This window comes from Bombyx mori, chromosome 7, assembly GCF_030269925.1.
Source record: "Bombyx mori chromosome 7, ASM3026992v2".
Classification (NCBI taxonomy): Eukaryota; Metazoa; Arthropoda; class Insecta; order Lepidoptera; family Bombycidae; genus Bombyx; species Bombyx mori.
Genome location: NC_085113.1, coordinates 11,836,716 through 11,856,596, shown reverse-complemented (window position 1 = coordinate 11,856,596; position 19,881 = coordinate 11,836,716). Strand labels below are relative to the sequence as shown.

The 19,881-nt window shown below is 36.5% G+C and overlaps 2 protein-coding genes and 1 non-coding gene across 4 annotated transcripts; all 3 read left to right on the top strand.

Moving 5' to 3' along the window:
* The first annotated feature begins 1,830 nt into the window (after window positions 1–1,830).
* Window positions 1,831–3,468, top strand: LOC105841574 (uncharacterized). The gene is made up of 3 exons (XM_012690046.1): window positions 1,831–1,906; window positions 2,799–2,910; window positions 3,252–3,468. Exons 1-3 carry the CDS (start codon window positions 1,831–1,833, stop codon window positions 3,466–3,468), a joined length of 405 nt encoding a protein of 134 aa, XP_012545500.1.
* Window positions 3,469–7,620: 4,152 nt separating this feature from the next.
* Mir3268 (microRNA mir-3268) lies at window positions 7,621–7,732 on the top strand. The gene has a single exon (NR_107553.1). It is a non-coding gene; the product is annotated as a microRNA mir-3268 (primary transcript).
* Window positions 7,733–7,749: 17 nt separating this feature from the next.
* On the top strand, window positions 7,750–19,412 carry LOC119628717 (uncharacterized). Of its 2 annotated transcripts, XM_062669454.1 has the most exons (4): window positions 7,750–10,641; window positions 10,796–11,294; window positions 11,441–14,023; window positions 14,132–19,412. In XM_062669454.1, exons 1-4 carry the CDS (start codon window positions 10,045–10,047, stop codon window positions 14,770–14,772), a joined length of 4,320 nt encoding a protein of 1,439 aa, XP_062525438.1. In that variant the 5' UTR covers window positions 7,750–10,044; the 3' UTR covers window positions 14,773–19,412. The 2 variants fall into 2 exon arrangements, with proteins under 2 accessions (XP_062525438.1, XP_062525437.1); XM_062669453.1 differs by having other exon boundaries at window positions 11,441–19,412.
* Window positions 19,413–19,881: the final 469 nt, after the last annotated feature.

Here is a 19,881-nt window from a genome sequence, read left to right as displayed (position 1 = left end):
GGGCAAAACACATTTGCAAAATATTCGTAGAATGGCTCCATATCCATTTCCCGATTCTGTGTTACCAAGCCCCCATCATGAAGGAACCGTTGACTTGATGTTTTTAGGTAGTCTCTTATAAGGGAAAATTACTATTTCTGGAACTACATTACCATCTGCTGATACAGTAACTAATACGGCCATAAAGTCTTTTGATGGCTCCATAGATAAATTAAATTCATTTTTGTCTATTTGTAAAAATGCTATTGATCTAGCTACAGAATCTCAAAAACCTATTTTACTCAAGTACATATGATCCCAATTTGAAAGTAACGCTGAAACGAATTAGTTGTTAAAACATCAAATGGGACATTTTGGGCATAAGTAAGATGCGCAGAATAGGAGAAGGCATAGAAGAGAGAGGCCGTTATACTTAGTCTGGCCATAAATACTGTTACAATTAAAAATAAACAAAATATTACATTTTAATTTGGAATCTGTCGTTTTTGTATGATTGCTCATTGAGTTTTCTCATTTTGGCGCCAATACATTGTACAATATTTTGCGATATTAAAATGGAGTGTGGTGATAAAGAGGAACGAATCGCTGTGATTGCATTACACAAAGTAGGTAAGTGCCAAGCAATTTTTGAAACTCCATACGCTTGGTATTAGTAAAATATTTGTGTACTGGGCTATTAATAGGTGTAATGAGACCTCCTCTGTTTGTGACAGAAAAAGATCTGGCCGTCCACGTAGTGTTCGTACGAAAAAGGTGGACAAAGCAGTAAGGGAAAGAATTCGAAGAAATCCTGTCCGAAAGCAAAAGATTTAATCTCGGGAGCTGAAGATAGCACCTAGAACCATGTCGCGTATTTTAAAAGATGACAGGACTTGCAGCCTATAAGAGACGTACTGGTCATTTCTTAACTGATAATTTAAAAGAGAATAGGGCGGTAAAATCGAAACAACTACTGAAGTAGTACGCAAAGGGAGGTCACAGAAAATTTTTGTTTACGGATGAGAAAATTTTTACAATTGAGCAACATTTTAACAAACAAAATGACCGTATTTATGCTCAAAGCTCTAAGGAAGGTTCCCAATTAGTCGACAGAGTGCAACGTGGGCACTATCCGACTTTAGTGATGGTTTGGTGCGGTATTAGCTATGAAGGAGTGATTGAGCCATACTTTTGGGAAAAAGGTATCAAAGCATCGGCACAAGTGTATCAATATACCATTCTTGAGAAGGTAGTGAAGCCCCTTAAAAACACCATGTTCAATAATCAAGAATGGTCCTTCCAGCAAGACTCGGCGCCAGGTCATAAAGCTCGGTCTCGCAGTCTTGGTTGGAAACGAACGTTTCGAACTTCATCAGAGCTGAAGACTGGCCGTCGTTTAGTCCCGATCTTAATCCGCTGGATTATGATTTATGGTCAGTTTTAGAGAGTACGGCTTGCTCTAAACGCCATGATAATTTGGAGTCCCTAAAATAATCCGTACGATTGGCAGTGAAAATTTTTCCCATGGAAAGGGTGCGTGCTGCTATTGATAACTGGCCTCAACGTTTAAAGGACTGTATTGCAGCCAATGGAGACCAATTCGAATAAGCTTTTTATACTTTAAATTGTTTTATATTTATGTATTAAACTAACACACTGTAAAAGTAATAAATGTTATTTGCAATAGATATTTTGTTTATTTTTAATTGTAACAGTAACAAAGGACAAATCAACGGGTTCGAAGGGATATCAGATAGGATAGCGGCGATTCATACGGCGATTCATATAAACTTGCCAAACTATGTGAAAAGTTGGACAGTCATTCAAGCCTACTCCCATAACAATCTAGTAATGATGGGAGACTTCAATGCTCAAGTGGGCGTTCGAAAAGCCGGAGAAGAACATATAATAGGGAAATACGAAAAAGGTAAAAGGAGCAATAATGGAGAAAAACTGGTAGTATTTCAGCTTGAGCTTCTCAATTCCATGTTCCCAAAAAAACCTAAAAACAAATGGACTTGGATATCTCCAGATGGAAATGTTAAAAATGAAATTGACTACATAATAACCAACAAAGTTAGGCTATTTAGTGACACAGGAATAGTACAAAACCTAAACTTCAATACTAAGCATCGTATGGTGCGCAGCTGTCTCAGTGAAAGTGATATAAAAAAGTCTAGGCCGAAAGCAATTCATACAAAGTACTTACAAATAAATAGTAAAAACAGGGAGCCAAACGACACTACGGAAGACCTGATGGAAGTTATTACTTCAGGTATACACTTAAACGAGAAATACGAAATAGTGGAAAATAAGCTCAAAGAACAAGCAATAATAGAAAAAAAGAAGGGTAAAGAATCCTATCTAGTAAAAAATTTTTAAAACTAATTAAAAACCGAAGGAATCTGTTATCAAAAAGGGATAAGAAAGAAAATCAAAAAGAAATATCCAACCTTAGCAAACAGATTCGAGAAAATATGAGAAAAGACAGGAAAAATAGAAGAACAAAAACCCTAGAGAATCACATAAATAGAACGGGAGGCACTAGAAAAGCACTCAAAGAACTTAGAGATAAGGGAAAAGAATGGATACCAAAGTTAAGAGACAAAGATCAGTCTATTACTTCCCGTAGTACAATCCAAAACATAGCAACAAAATATTATCGTTTACTATATTCAAATCAGCAAAACATACAAGTTCCTAATAGAGAGTATATAGAAAAGTCTATAAAAGAAAATACAGAAGTCGTACCAGAAATATTAATATCCGAAGTTGACAAAACTATAAAAAGTAAAAAATGGAAAAATTTCCCGGTCCAGATAAAGTTATAAACGAATTTAGGAAAGGGACAATCAAAGAAATAAGCCCAATACTAGCTATATACGGGCAGTATCCCAAGCCAGTGGGCAGAATCACACATAATACTCCTATGTAAGAAAGGTTCAAAAGATGACATAGGAAATTACAGACCCATATGTCTCATCTCAAATGTATATAAAGTCTTCGCTAAAGTAATTTTGGACAGAATATCAATGAGGCACGATGAAAATCAACCTGTGGAACAGGCAGGGTTTAGGAAGGTTTTAGTACAATTGATCATATACATACAATTAAGCAGGCTATACAGAAATACAACGAATACAACAAAACTATTTATCTAGCTTTTATAGATTAATATTAAGCAGGCTATACAGAAATACAACGAATACAACAAAACTATTTATCTAGCTTTTATAGATTAATAGCCTCAAACACGAATTTGTATGGCAAAGCTTGATAGAGCAGGGCATTCAAAACGTTTATATAAACATCATCAAGAAGATCTACAGCAAAAGTAAAGCAGGTATTAGGCTGGAATCTATGGGAGATGTTTTTCCAATCGAAAGGGGCGTCCGGCAAGGTGACCCACTGTCGCCAAAGCTGCTTACAGCAGTGCTAGAACAAATGTTCAGAAAATTGGAATGGGAACTGGGGCTAAATATTGGCTAAATATTAACGGATCGAGATTGAACCATCTAAGATTTGCAGACGACCTGGTTCTATTAGAAGTGAATCCGTTACTACTGGAATTCATGGCACAAACCCTAGCAGAAAAAGTAGAGAAGTGGGTCTAGAAATTAACTCGAGCAAAACTAAAATGATCACAAATTCAATACCCATAAACATAACCATAAATGGACAGAAACTCGAATATGTAGAGGAATATGTATATCTTGGCCAGATAATAATATCACACAACGACCAAATGTCTAAAGAAAAGACAAAAGAATTGCAACCGGATGGAAATAATATTGGGCCTTGAAAGAAATTATGAAAAGCCAGGAATTGGACATTAAGATCAAGAAGAAGAAATTTGATACCTGTATCCTACCCTGCATCACATATGGTTGTGAAACCTGGGCTTTGACGAAATATCATAGGGACAAACTAGTAAGATGTCAGAGGGGTATGCTAGGCTTGAAACTAAAGAACAAAGTTAGAAGTGTAGACATCAGGCGCAAAACGAAACTAACAGACATCCTGTCACGTATTGATCAATTGAAATGGAGATGGGCAGGGCATATGCTCCACTGCAAAAAGGAAAAATGGAGCAAACAGGTGACAGTATGGTACCCAAGGGATGGAGCGAGGAGCCGAGGTCGCAAACCATGAAGATGGGAGGACGAACTAAAAATTACCTGTGGACCCCTTTGGGTTAGAGAAGCAGTAGACAAAAGCAGTGGAAAGAGTTGGAGGAGGCCTTTGCCGAAAGGCACACCGAGACAAGAGACATTTTGTAGTATAAGTGCAGATTTTATTTTTTATATTGTGTTTTAATTTGTTATATTGTTTTTAGTTATTTTTTAGTCTACTTAGCTTGTTAGCTTAAAATCTAAAATTTCGGGAAATAAAGGCTTTATAATTATTATTATCAAATAAAAAGAAAACTGAATTAGCAAAGTTCCTTGCTTGGTCTTAAACCTGATATTTCTAATCTTGTTCGAGGTAAAAATCCTGCAACTCTTAATAGCGCCATTAACTGTAAGGAAACTGTAAGAAAAAATAATATAATGATTCTCACAACACTAACTTTCGTCAACCAAATGCCTGTTTGAAAATTGCTGTGGTGCTCAACATCAAATGACTAATCGAGCCACACAATTTGTTCAAGATAGAGTCAATAGAAAACTTTTACCAAATTGGAACAATCGTGTCTATCTTATAATTGTATATCTATATCTTATATTCGTATAAACTAAAGAGTGGGGCAGCCGTTGTAACTATACTTGAGACCTTAGAACTTATATCTCAAGGTGGGTGGCGCATTTACGTTGTAGAAGTCTATGGGCTTCAGTAACCACTTAACACCAGGGGGGCTGTGAGCTCGTCCACCCATCTAAGCAACAAAAAAAAAATCAGCAATAGCTGATTGACAAACTCAACAAACATGACTCCCAAGAATATGATTATCAGGAAAACATTCCCCAAGAATACAACTCTCAAGAATACAATTCTCAGGAATGTGATGCTCAATATGATCAATTCGAAGATTATCCAAATGATTGGGACCAATATAATAATTTAAACTACTAAAGGACTCCCGACGGTGTCTCGTAGAGTCCAACCTACAATCTTATAATACTAATGATACCCATTCTAAAACTGTTGTATCTATCGACCATCCGACTCAATTGCAAGTTCCCAAAAGTCCTACATATGAAAATCTAAATTCATCAACAATAGATGACAACATTTACGAAATTACATGTAATCCCAACAAAGTATCTTTACCACATGTATTACTGAAAACTTCAGTCTTTTATGACTTCCTTACTTTTCTCGTCGATACTGGATCCTCCACCAGTCTCATTATCCTCACTTGACACTAAATAAGAACAATATTATAAAATTAAAAGGCATAACCAATAATGATAAAAACGATATACCGACTCTAGGCGAATTAGACTTAAAATTAAATTTTGGTAAAGAATTGATTTTCTTCCAGTTTCATGTTGTAGACAAAATTAGCTTAGCTTATGACGGAATAATAGGTAATAATTTACCCACTCATTTTCAATGTAACCTACAACCGAAACCTACTTTATATTGGTAACAATAAAATAAAACTTCCCTTTAACGATCCTATTTATCATATCCCTCCTCGTTCAGAGATGTTAACCGAATGCTCTGTACGTAATCCCGAAATTAAGGAAGGACTTATCCCTCTTAATTGCTAATTGTGCAGTAAAATTAAAAGACAATAATAGAGTAAATCTTACAGTATTACAGCCGAAAAATCTGTAAACTTAAATTCATATCTCCAACTTACCTTATATTCATATCTCCAACTTACCTTATATCCCATTGAAAATAATTTCCACGATACTAAACCAAATCCAAAAAATAATCAAAATTGCTTGAATAGGACTCGATGAGTACTAAAATTATTGCGAACCTCTCACTTAAACCTAGAAGAATCTGAATGCTTACAAAACATATGTGCACAATATTCAGATATATTCCATTTACCCAACGATCTATTGTCATGAACTGAACATCAAATCAGAACCAAGACCGATCAACCGCTCATTGTTAAATCATGTAGATTTCCCGAAGTACATAAAGAGGAAGTAGACATAGCTAACCAAAATGCTAACCCAAAAAATATCCAACCTTCTCTGTCGCCCTGGTCGTGTTTGCACGAGCCAAGTAGTCCCGCTTTTTCCCTACCGGGCAGTGAGCACTAAATGCGTTGTGGTCGGTATTCCGCAACCCAGAGTATGAGCAGTTGCAGCACTGCGGTTCATTCCCCGCGATAAAGCCTGCGCATTTTTAGCGCAGATGCGGTCCTCCACAGTGACTACATGTCCGAACGAGACACTTCGAGCATTGTATGAGCGGGGACTGGTCCTCGACTCTGACCTCCTGTTAAGTGTCACAGAAATTAAATGAACATTTTTGATAGCTTACCCTCTTAAATTAACAACAAAAAAAACTGACTAACTGCCACTCGAAATTCCTTCTTTTCAGACGCGGATTTCGAATCAATATGGCCCTCACTCTTACAAACGAAACAGGTCATGGTATCCGATGATAGATAAATCCAGTAGGAAGTATCTTCGAATTCTATTGAGATCTTTTCTGGGAGGCGGTAAAAATCCTCGAGAGTCACAAAGAGTTGACGGCGAAAGCCCAGTATGCGATTATAGCCAGGATCATTGATACCGGCCGAGTGGCCCTCAAAAAAGATATAGGCGACATTGAATTGATTCCTACTTTCTTCAGTTTTGTTTCTATCTCAGAGTGCAGTGTTGCCAGATGATCGTGTGAATTTCCCCCCAACTTTTTTCGAAAACCCTCCGAAAATACGCTTTTTGAAAGAAAAAACCCCCAAATCAGTTTTTACTTATTGTAAAGAAAAAATAAAGAGCAAAAAAAAGTATTTTTTTATTTTTTAATCAAGCTCACCCATAACTTCAACCATTTCTAAACAATTATTACAATCATATTCACTTTCGTTTTTATTATTTAAAGCATACATGTTTTCGGAGTTAAAGATTTTTAACATGTCCGATGTGGGAACAAAATTTATGCATCCATCTGGCAGTGAATATCGGATCCTGAGAACCGCCTCGGCAGTTTCTATTGCCATTCGGTTGCGTAATTTGTCGTTTATAATATTGACTTGTGAAAATGCTCTTTCCACAATTGCATTTGAAAATGGCAGAGACAAGATACCAATGGCCAATTTAGCAACATGGCTGTAACACCTTTCACCGACTGCATTTTTCATATTATAAACTTCAATCCAGAATACCTCCGTTTGATCTGTACATGTCCAAATAGTTCTATGAAGCGAGTTCCATTCTTGAACAGCATGATCGATGCTGCCACAGACAGATTTAAAAGACTTTGCCAAATTTGTTATGTCTGGTTTGACTTGGCTTGTCGCATTCTTTGGGCTCATCAGTTTGCAACTTTCCAAGATCTTCATATTATTAGGCAATCTCTTTTGTATTTCCTTGCAAATTTCTACCAAAAAGTCTTTGCATCGCTTCTTCACTTCTTTTAAATCCTCTTCTCTAATGCCTTGGGACTGTTCATTAAATGTGTGTCCAAAATTCATGTAGCGGGGGTCCATGGTAAGATTTTCAAAATTATAATGAACAGGTGAATTGAAGTATGATTCATTAGTAGACTATACTCGTAATTATTCTAATAGTGATGGGAATTGTGTTTGTCGATGAATTATTGGTACTCAAAAAACCTTCGAAATTTCCCCCCGAATGTCCCCCCAATCCCCATCTGGCAACTGTGTCAGAGTGAGGGTAAATTTGACATACGTTTGAGAGAATAATGCGTTTGTTTCTATTAATCAGTGGTCGAATTGGTAGCTTGTGCTTCTCTATGGTTATATATTTTTTATTTTCAACGATATCATCAGTTATAGATTTTGATGACAAATATATGCATATGCGGTTTTTGGAAATTTTAAACAAAAACCTTATTTGAGCCTTATTTAGCCTTCCCTAAGGCTTGTGCGTAGTCTTTAATTTGCACGTTTTCTATAGCGTCAATTACAATAGCTTGATATTTTTTGGGAACATCGTATCTTGTGTAACTTTCGCATAACTGGGGCAGTAAACTAACGTTTGGGTACTCATTTTGTTCCTGTAGTCAGAAACAATTTAAACAGTTAACTAAAACTCTTATTATCACTGCATATAGATTGAGTACCTTAGTATCATTTTATCGATCACAATTATTATCACGGAACGGTATTTATAACACATGGAAAATCACGAGTTCACGAGAGACAATGACCGACGAGCGGCGTGTGCGTTCTTCGAGACATGATATCTCACTGATTATTAATGAAGTTAAAAATGAATTTTGCGTATCATACGATCGTAATGAATAAAACTTTTGAAACTGAGCGATTCTTTATTGTACCGGAACACTTTAGTGGCACTTTTTTAGGCAAATGCGTTGAAAATCTACAAAACTCTTAGAATATATAATTTTTTTCTAGAATTGACATAGGATAAGTTTGTGTATTTGCGGTTTTTCTTTCTTCACGCGATAAACCACCAAACTTAGGTTTTCTGCCTCTTTTTGTCCGTTTTGTATCTTTCAGCCAATGATGATTGCAGATCAGAAACGGTTTGTCCGTTTGATCTTTCATTACGATCAACATTATCAGATATGTTTTTCAGTATCTAGAACAAAGTTTATTTCATCACCATGAACTTCTAAATTGATCAAGTCTGGTTGAGGACTAGTAAACTCATTTATTTGATTAATTTCTACATGTTTGGTACTAGTGATTAAAGAAATTGAATCATTAGATATATCTTCACTGGTTGGATAATCCGCAACAGCATTGTAGTCCGGATCTCTCACTGCATCATCGCCAGCATTATTAAATATTGGATACAGCATTGTCACTTCGCAAGCTTGCAGTCATTGAAGTCTCAGACAACGCGTCGTTGTTTGGATTATTACCCATCGAATCGGCTAAGGGTCAATTCCCACTGAAAGAGCAGCGGCGCGCAGCGCCGTAAGAGCAAGTGACTGAGCGCGGCGCCGCAAGGGGCAGTGTGGCGCCGCGAGAGGCAGCACGGCATCCCGAGGTGCCGCAATGAGCCTCCGCGTGGTAGCTTTGAAAACTAGTGTGCGATCTACTGCACTCAAGGAAAGTTGTGTGGCAATAAATATGGTGGATTTGGATTTATGTATCATAGCACTGGCTGTAGAAGAAGAACAAGAAGTAACAAACAAAACAGAAAGAAAAAGGAAAATAAAATTTTGGGTACATGATTTATGGAAGAAAAGAAGAGAAGTTGGTGAATTTGAAACATTTTGTAAAAATTTAAATCAGTACCCAGATTTGTACTACGATTATTATAAAATGACCTATATTCAATTTGAAACCTTAGTGAATATCTTAAAGCCACACCTCAAGAGACACGAAACAAATTTTCGAATACCTGTATCTGTTGAAGAACGATTGTCTATATGCCTCAGGTAAGTATTATTTTGTATAATTATATTGTTTTGTATAATTTAACTACCGAGCAGACTACCACTGACCCAGACGGTCTTCAGTTAATTAACTAGACTGTTTAAAAAAAACATATAGATATTAGGTATAAACTCAAAACATCTATATATATAAAAGAAAGTCGTGTTAGTTACTTCACTTATAACTCAAGTACGGCTGAACCGATTTAGCTGAAAATTGGCAGGGAGGTAGTTTAGAGCCAGGAGAAGGACATAGGATACTTTTTATCCCGTTCGACATCATTCCCGTGTGACTTGACATTTAACGTCAGTCACTATAAAACGTGGTATAACAAAAAAGAATCAGACTTGGAATAACAAAATTGACGTATAATGACAGCTATGTAATGACGTATGGATGACAATTTGATATTTGTAAGAAATCAATAATAAAACTATTTCTATTAAATAAATAATTCACATTATTGCCCAATTGCCCATTCGTATAAACAGTGAAGTGAACTATAAAACTCGGTATGGTTGAAAATTTAAGTTTTTAGGTGAAGTGAAGTTTAATTAATAATGCTGCGACCAAGACGATCGAATCTTTCCCGACAAAGCCGTGATGCAAGAAGAATACGAAATACTGCAAATGAAAGGACTGAAGAAGAACAAGAAATTGCACGTGAACAGCGCCGCGATAGTATGGCTCGACTTCGTGCTTCTCAATCACGAGAGCAAAGTGAAGCAGCCCGTGAAACAGCTCGGTTGGCAATGCAGAATCGTCGAGCGAACAACAGAGGTCAACAAATAGATAATTTGCGACGCAGAACAAGATATTTATCAAGTGCTGATTTGAATCGAGCAGCGTTTCAATACGATTGCAGCAATGATTCCAGCTTGCATCCTAGCGTTTGCATTGGGCAAATGGACGTAGTTTGCGAGTATTGTGGTGCATTAAAGTTTTCCGAAGAAACGCCTGGATTATGCTGCCTTAATGGTAAAGTGAAATTGCCATTGTTGACTCCGCCACCTGAGCCATTGTATTCATTGCTTTGTGGCGAAACACAAGAATCACGCCACTTTCTTGCAAATACTCAAAAATACAATGGTTGTTTCCAAATGCCGTCATTTGGGGCAGATATTATCGAAGAACGGGGATTTAATCCGACATTTAAGGTATTTATTTTTGTACTTATATACAATGTAGTTAAAGAATAACTTACTTTATCTATTGGTACCTATGTAGTATATCTGCTAATTCTGAACTCTACTCTCCCACCGAAAAAAGTGTTTATAACCCAGTTAATACTGTCTGGTTTTTATTTTGTAGATACAAGGACAGATTCATCATCGAATTGGATCATTACTACCTTTCGAAGATACACAGAATAAATTTTTACAAATATATTTCATGGGCAACATGGAAGAACAACTTGATCGACGCCTAGAGATCAATGCAGGAATGAAGCGAGCAATTCTTCAAGACTTGCAGTGTCTGCTTCATGAACATCATGCGTTGGTCAGGTTGTTTAAGAGTGCTTTAGAGCGCATGCCAAGTGATGACTATAAAGTTGTTATCAAAGCAGATAAACGACCATCTGGAACACACGAAGGGACATTTAATGCTCCAACAGTAGACGAACTTGCCATCCTGATTGTTGGTGAACAATTGGAAAAACGCGATATTGTGCTTACACGTCGCGATACTGGGCAACTGCAACAAATATCTGAAACTCATCGATCATATGACACATTGCAATACCCGCTGATGTTTTGGCAAGGAGAAGATGGATATTATTTTAATATTAAAATGAAAAATCCATTGAATGGTGAGTATCAGTATCATAATTTATTTCATTTATTTGTGAAAGACACTGATTTAAAATAATGCTTATTAAAAAAATGGTTAATGTCTGTATTGTTTGCCTTTCAAATTTGCCTTTGAAATGGTTAATTATCAAATTTTTAATTTCAGGTGAAGAAACTACAAAGAAAGTTAGCTCAATGAATTATTACGCATATCGTTTGATGATTCGTCAAAATGCTGACAACTATTTGCTGCGGTTTCGTCGATTGTTTCAGCAGTATTGCGTTGACATGTATGTAAAAATAGAAACGGAACGTTTAACATTCATTAGGTTGAACCAAGCCAAACTGCGTTCTGAGGAGTACATCCATTTACGTGATGCAGTTAGTACTGAAGGAAATGCAGCTAATATTGGTCGATTAACTATTCTGCCGGCGACATACATTGGTAGTCCACGTCATATGCATGAATATGCACAAGATGCAATGACATATGTTCGTCATTACGGTCGGCTTGATCTCTTTATTACTTTTACCTGTAATCCAAAATGGATAGAAATTACTCAATTGCTGCTTCCCGGACAAACATCAAGTGATAGACACGACATCACAGCACGTATATTCAGGCAAAAAATTCGGTCCCTGATGAACTTTATTGTTAAACAACGCGTCTTTGGAGACACTCGATGCTGGATGTATTCAATCGAATGGCAAAAGCGAGGCCTGCCGCACGCACACATTCTTATTTGGTTAGTGGAAAGAATTCAGCCTGACCAAATAGATGATATCATATGTGCTGAGATTCCTGATTATGAAGTCGATCCAGACCTACATGATGTTGTTACTACTAATATGATTCATGGACCGTGTGGTGCCATCAATCCCCAATCACCTTGCATGGTCGATGGAAAGTGCTCTAAACGATATCCACGGAAATTAACGGCGGAGACTGTCACTGGCAATGATGGTTATCCGCTGTATCGGCGTCGATCACCAGATGACAACGGTCGAACTGTCACAACGAAAGTGAAAAGAATGGATTTCGTTGTCGACAACAGTTGGATTGTTCCATATTCGCCACTTATTTCTAAATCGTTCAAGACACATTGCAACGTTGAATACTGCAATTCAGTTAAGTCCATAAAATATATTTGCAAATATGTCACGAAAGGCAGTGATATGGCGGTTTTTGGATTGCAATCCTCGAATACCAACGATGAAATTTCACGCTATCAAGTTGGTCGTTATGTGAACTGTAATGAAGCGATTTGGCGTATATTCGCATTTCCCATTCACGAACGTCATCCTACTGTTACGCATTTGGCGGTGCATCTGGAGAATGGTCAACGAGTATATTTCACGGCTTCGAATGCTACGCAACGTGCTGAAACACCTCCAGCAACTACATTGACCAGTTTTTTTTCAATCTGCCAAAGCGATCAGTTTGCACGAACTTTGCTTTACTCGGAGATGCCACGTTATTATACTTGGAATGCTTCATCGAAGAATTTTCAAAGACGGAAGCAAGGCGATGCGGTTCCTGGGTATCCAGATGTGCGTTCTACTGATGCTCTTGGTCGTATGTATACAGTTCATCCAAAGAATAATGAATGTTTCTATTTGCGGTTGTTGCTGGTAAATGTGCGTGGGCCAACGTCATTTGAGTCACTACGAACTGTTAATGGTGTAATATTCCCAACATATCGTGCTGCATGTGAAGAATTGAAGTTATTAGAAAACGATAGTCATTGGGATACGACAATCGCTGAAGCCATTATCTCTGCATCTCCAAGTCAGATACGCACATTATTCGCTATCATAATTTCGACATGTTTTCCACCAAACCCATGTAACCTGTGGCACAAATACAAGGATAATATGTCAGAAGATATTTTACATCAAATTCGTGTCAGTTCCAGAAATCACGATATTGAGATGAATGAGGAGATACATAATCGTGCTTTACTCTTGATCGAAGATATGTGTTACCTCATGTGCGGTAATTTATTAATCAGGTTAGGAATGCCAGCACCATATCGTGAAATGAATGACGCATTTAATCGAGAATTGGAAAGGGAACGTGAATATGATCACCAGGAATTAGATTTAGTAGTTCAAACGAATGTACCCCTGTTGAATTACCAACAAAAGGAAGTTTATGATACTTTAATGAAGGCAATCGATGATGAAAATGGTGGTTTATATTTCCTAGATGCCCCTGGTGGAACTGGCAAGACATTCCTCATGTCATTAGTTTTAGCAACTGTTCGGGCGAGATTTAACATAGCGGTTGCAGTTGCTTCTTCTGGAATAGCAGCCACATTGTTAGAAGGATGCCGTACGGCTCATTCAGCATTCAAATTACCGTTAAATCTTCAAACTATTGAAGAACCAACGTGTAATATTGCAAAACACTCAGCAATGGCCAAAGTTTTAGCGGTATCGAAAATCATCATCTGGGACGAATGCACAATGGCGCATAAACGTGCATTAGAAGCACTTAACCGAACATTAAAAGATTTACGCAATGACTCGAGATGTTTTGGAGGAGCAATGATTTTACTTTCTGGCGATTTCCGCCAAATACTGCCAGTAATTCCAAGATCTACGGCTGCCGACGAAATAAACGCTTGCCTCAAATCGTCAAATCTATGGCGCCATGTGAAGAAACTGCAACTGACAACAAACATGAGAGTTACATTGCTTAATGATACATCTGCTGAAGATTTCTCGGAGCAATTGCTGACTATCGGTAATGGTCAAGTACCTGTCGATGAATCGAGCGGATTAATATCATTTCCAAATAATTTCTGTAATTTTGTCTCATCAAAAGACGAACTTATCAACAATGTATTTCCAGAAATTATTTCTAACTACAAAAATTATGAATGGATGAGTGAGCGAGCAATTTTAGCGGCTAAGAATAAAGATGTAGATGACCTAAACTACATAATTCAAAATAAGATCATTGGAACAATGCATTCATTCAAATCTATTGACTGCGTCACAAATGAAGATGAAGCCACCAACTATCCAATTGAATTTTTAAACTCTTTGGACGTGCCTGGCTTACCACCGCACAATTTACGCCTAAAGGTTGGCTCCGTAGTAATCATGCTTCGAAACATAAACCAACCAAAACTGTGCAACGGTACGCGTTTGGTGGTTAGAAAATTGATGAACAATGTAATTTACGCTACGATAATGATAGGAAAATTCAAAGGTGAGGAAGTTCTCATTCCGAGGATACCGATGATCCCAACCGATATGCCGTTTGAATTTAAAAGACTTCAATTTCCGATACGTCTTGCATTTGCCATGACCATCAACAAATCACAAGGCCAATCCTTAAAAGTTTGTGGTTTAAATCTAGAACATTCATGTTTTTCCCATGGTCAATTATACGTGGCATGTTCACGGGTCGGAAGACCATCTGCGTTGTTTGTTTTTGCGCCTGATAATAAAACAAAAAATGTCGTGTATCACAAGGTACTTAAATGAAGAGCAACCTATGTACTAAAATACAGAAATAATTATGAATGATTGATGTAGAAATTTAATTTTTTTTGTATTTTTTCCAAAAAAAAAAAAATCTGCTTATTTATTGACATTAAGGCGGAACAAAGTTCGCCGGGTCAGCTAGTTAGTTCTAATTTAGAGTCTATGGGGTATATTTATTTAAATATTATAATTAATCTAATGAAACTAGCACGTTGAGATTCAAATGAGAACTGGTTTTTATTCATTCAAAAAATATACACAGATAAAACACACAAATACCAATATTGGTTAGTTTCACATTAGTGACAACAGATGTCGGTACTTAGCAGTATTTAATGTTGATTATTTAGATATAAATTTCAACACTCCCACTATATCTAATAATCATAACCATAAGCATTTATAAAAAAAATATTAGGTAACATTTTACACAATCACCAATCCTAACAACTCCATAAAGGCATAATGTTTCTTAGCACACAAACTTTTAGTAAACAAGTCAGCGGGCATGTCAGCAGTCGACAAATAGTATAATTTTATTATATTATTTGAAACACACTCTCTGGCAAAATGATATTTCACATCTATGTGCTTAGATTGTTTGTGAAATACTGGATTCATCGACAACTTCTGTGCACTCTGATTGTCATTAAACAAACTTAAAGTATACATTTTATTTGTGATTTCAAACTGCAAAGTTCTTAAATATATGGCTTCTTTACATGCTTCTGAAATACCCATGTATTCAGCTTCACAGCTTGAAAGAGCTACTGTTTTTTGTTTCTTACATTCCCAGGATATTACTCCATTGGATAACAAAAAACAATAACCAGTATATGACCGTCTATCATATGTATTGTTTGCCCAATCAGCATCAGCAAAACCTTTAATTTCTTTATTTCCATTCTTACAATATTTAATACCAAATGATTTAGTCCTTTTTCAATATTTTAAAATCCTCTTAGCATAATGCCAATGCTCATCAGTATGATTAATATTAAACTGGCTTAAATAGCTTACAGAGTAAGTTATATCTGGTCTGGTTAAGACCGACAGGTACATTAGGCTACCTATAAGCTGCTGATAGGGCACTTGTTTAGTTAAATTTTGACCAGTGTTTACATTTAACTTAGTCTCCATTGGAGTTTCAACAGTCTTACAGTCTGCCATTTGAAATTTTTCTAATAAACTCTCAATATAACTTTCTTGATTTAAAGTAACAGACCCTTCCTTTTTATCAAATTTAACATTCATCTCAAGACACTGTTTTACTTGCCCTAAACCCTTAATTTTAAATTTATTTGACAATATTTCCTTCAGTCTATTAGTTTCCTTTTTATTATTGGAAAAAATAAAAAAATCATCGACATAAAGGGCCACTATAGTTACCATATTTCCAATTTTCTTTGTATACATACAATGTTCTAATTTAGATTTCTTATAACCTTTTTCAATTAAACAACTATCTACCTTTTTGTTCCAGGCTCTGGACGCCTGTTTTAAGCCATAGATGGCTTTATTAAGTTTTAACACTTTCTTATAGTTATCTGGGGAATTAAAACATTCAGGTTTTTGCATGTATATAGTCTCCTCTAAGTTACCATTTAAAAAAGCAGTTTTTACGTCTAAATGTGTAACATCTAGATCTAATTGGACTGATAGTGAAAACAAAAGTCGTAATGTTGTATGTCTAACAACAGGCGAGAAGGTTTCCTTATAATCTACTCCTTGTTTCTGGTAAAAACCTTTAGCTACAAGTCTGGCACGGAACCTAACCTTACTTTCACTATCATATTTCTTACACAAAACCCATCTACATTTAACTATAGTACTGTCTTTAGGTGCATCAGTAAGTTCCCAAGCATCATTATCTTCAAAACACTGTAATTCGTCCCTTATTGCCTCTAACCACTGTTCCCTATCTGGTCCTTTTAGAGCCTCATCAAGTGAAAGTTCACAAACATTTTGAATAACACTACTTTCTAAACACATATTAGAATAACCATACCTGTCCGGCTTCTTTCTTTGCCTAGAGGAATAACTTCTTTTAACACTCACAACACTTTCCACACTGTCATCAGAAGAATCATCTGGTACATAAGTCTCATCATTATCATCATGAAAAATTTCACTTCCTGATTCATACGATGTGTCTCCCACTGAATCTTCACTGGATTGTGATTGTTCAGTTTCCTCAATCTGGACTACACTTTCTGTTTGTTTGGCATTTTCTATAATGATCACATCACGGCTTGTTGTGATATCCTTAGTGCTTGGATTGTAGACTCGATAACCTTTTACATCCTCTGGGAAACCAACTAGAATCCCTTTTACAGCCTTTTTATTCCATTTGAGGCGCTTCTCTTTTGGAATGTGCATCATCACTATACTTCCAAATACCCTTAAGTGGCTAATATTTGGCTTTACTCCATTCCACATCTCAAAAGGTGTTTCATTCAAATTTTCCACCACTATCCTATTTTGTAAGTATACAGCAGTATTGGCTGCTTCAGCCCAAAAGCTTTCGTCCATTTTAGCATCAAAGAGCAGACACCTTGCCTTTTCCACCACAGTACGATTAAATCTCTCTGCCAAGCCATTCTGTTCTGGTGTGTATGGATTGCTTTTCTGATGAACTATTCCTGCTTTACTTAAATAATTATCAAACTCTTTATTCACAAATTCTTTCCCATTGTCGCTTCTAAGAATCTAAATTTTTCTGTTTAATTTATTCTCCACCTCAGCTTAGTATCTTTGAAAACATTCAAAAGCTTCACTTTTGTTTTTCAAAAAATAAATATAGATGTAGCGACTATAGTCATCAATGAATAAAATAAAATATCTGGAACCACCAAGCGACACATTCTTGAATGGTCCACATACATCCGTATGTATTATCTGCAGGAGATCATCACTTCTATTTCCATTATGTGGAAAGGGTAAACGATTTTGTTTCCCTTCGCAACAGACTATACATGATGACTTTGATATTTCTACCTTTCTATCAAGTGTAAGACCTTCCACAGCTTTCTGCATTTTACTTAAATAGTTACTGTTGACATGACCAAGCCGACGATGCCAAATTTCACTCGAGGTCACCATTGCAGCCAGCCTTTCAGGTATTCTCAACTTATAAACTCCATTTAATAAGCAAGCTGTAGCAACTCTCATTACACTTATTAAATATTTGACAGCCATCATCTTTAAACAGGACCTTGTTGCCTTTTGCAATCAATTGACTTACGGAGATGAGATTCGTGGTCAAACTAGGTACACATAATACTCCTTCAACAACCACATCATACTCACAGTTATCTGTCAATGTTGTTAATCTCACATCACCAGAACACTTGACAGACACTTTTCTTTATTCGCAACAACAATTTCTTGGACTGTATGATTGTTCGACACATTTGTAATCCAATGTTCATTCGCTGTCAAATGGCCACTAGCACCTGAATCAATGTACCAATCATTCTTCGAAAAACAACCATTTAGGAACACGGCACTGAACGCATTTGTTTGTTTACGTTCACTGAATTTGTTATTTGATGAATCTTTTACATCATTAGGACATTGATTACGATAGTGTCCCGTTTGTTTACATTTGTAACATTTGATTACTTTTTGTTTTGACATTGATGTTGACGTCCGAGTTTTTCCGGTATTGGCGCCATACTTTTTTCGATAACTCGCAAATGCTCCGCTAACGTCGCCACTGTCTTCCTCCAAGTCCATCAATTTTGTTTTAATGGCGTCGGCCGTTATATTAATGCCCGAATGTTCAATCGTCATTATCATTGGCGAATATTTTTCAGATAATCCAGCTAAAAGCAATGATCCTACCCACTCATCATTAATATGAAAGCCCGATCCACTCAATTTTTGGCTCGTTTCTATGATCTGAGTAACATAGGACGTCATAGATGTACAATTTTCAAGACGAATTGATATCAAAGTTCTCAACAAGCTGATCCTTCTAGTAAATCCTGAATCATCGAATAAATGCTTTAATTTTTCCCATAGTTTCTTCGTATTTTCGACATCCTTGATATGTACATATAGCGACGAGTCAATCGTTAGAATCAATTTTGCCTTGGTTTTCGCATCGGCTGCGGCTTCATCTGGATTCGTGACTTTGATACAGTCCGAAGTACCTTCCAGTATTAGAAAATTCTCCGCGGCGAAAGCCCACTCCTGGTAGTTCTCGCGACCTTTTAATTTTGGCACGCTTACAACGTAATTCGAACTCATTTTCACCGGCACAGTGTATTCTCAGTCCACACAAACTTATACAGCATTAACTTGCAAGTTCTTGACGGAAAAAACACGTAATTCTGGGCCCATAACCTCTAATGAAACTAGCACGTTGAGATTCAAATGAGAACTGGTTTTTATTCATTCAAAAAATATACACAGATAAAACACACAAATACCAATATTGGTTAGTTTCACATTAGTGACAACAGATGTCGGTACTTAGCAGTATTAAATGTTGATTATTTAGATATAAATTTCAACAATTAATCATGTGAATTTTGCACAACGCAGCTGCAGATGCATTGAGCCGGATACCTTTTACATCCAACAGCTTAAAGGAAATGCAACAGCATGTAGTATCGTTCATGACAAGAGTACAAGCTCGTAGGTTACGTATTGACTGTGACAACAATAATATGACTACGGAGGTATCCTCTACTCCAAGGCCTGATCAACCTAAAGTAGTGGAAATCCTCAAACGACCAATTGACGGCGTTGAATTGATTCTATTTTGTAATAAAAATGTATTAAAACAGAAAAATTCAAACATTTTACTAGTGATAATGGTAATTGCAAATTCGTGCCTGAAAAATCAGCAATTTTTATAATTTCTCAATCGTTGTCTACCGTAAGTGTGTTAATGAGAGAATTATAACGTTTTTGCAAGCAAATCAAAATAAACGTGCTCGTAATAATTAAAAGCAAGCGCTATGAACGATTTGTAAACAATTTTATAAAGGAAAGCAAGCCATTTGAAAGATTTTCCCAAGTTACTTGTTATTAAAGATGTGACAAGAATTACTGACAAAGACGCAAAGACTGTGATCCTAAATGACTTCCACCTGTTAC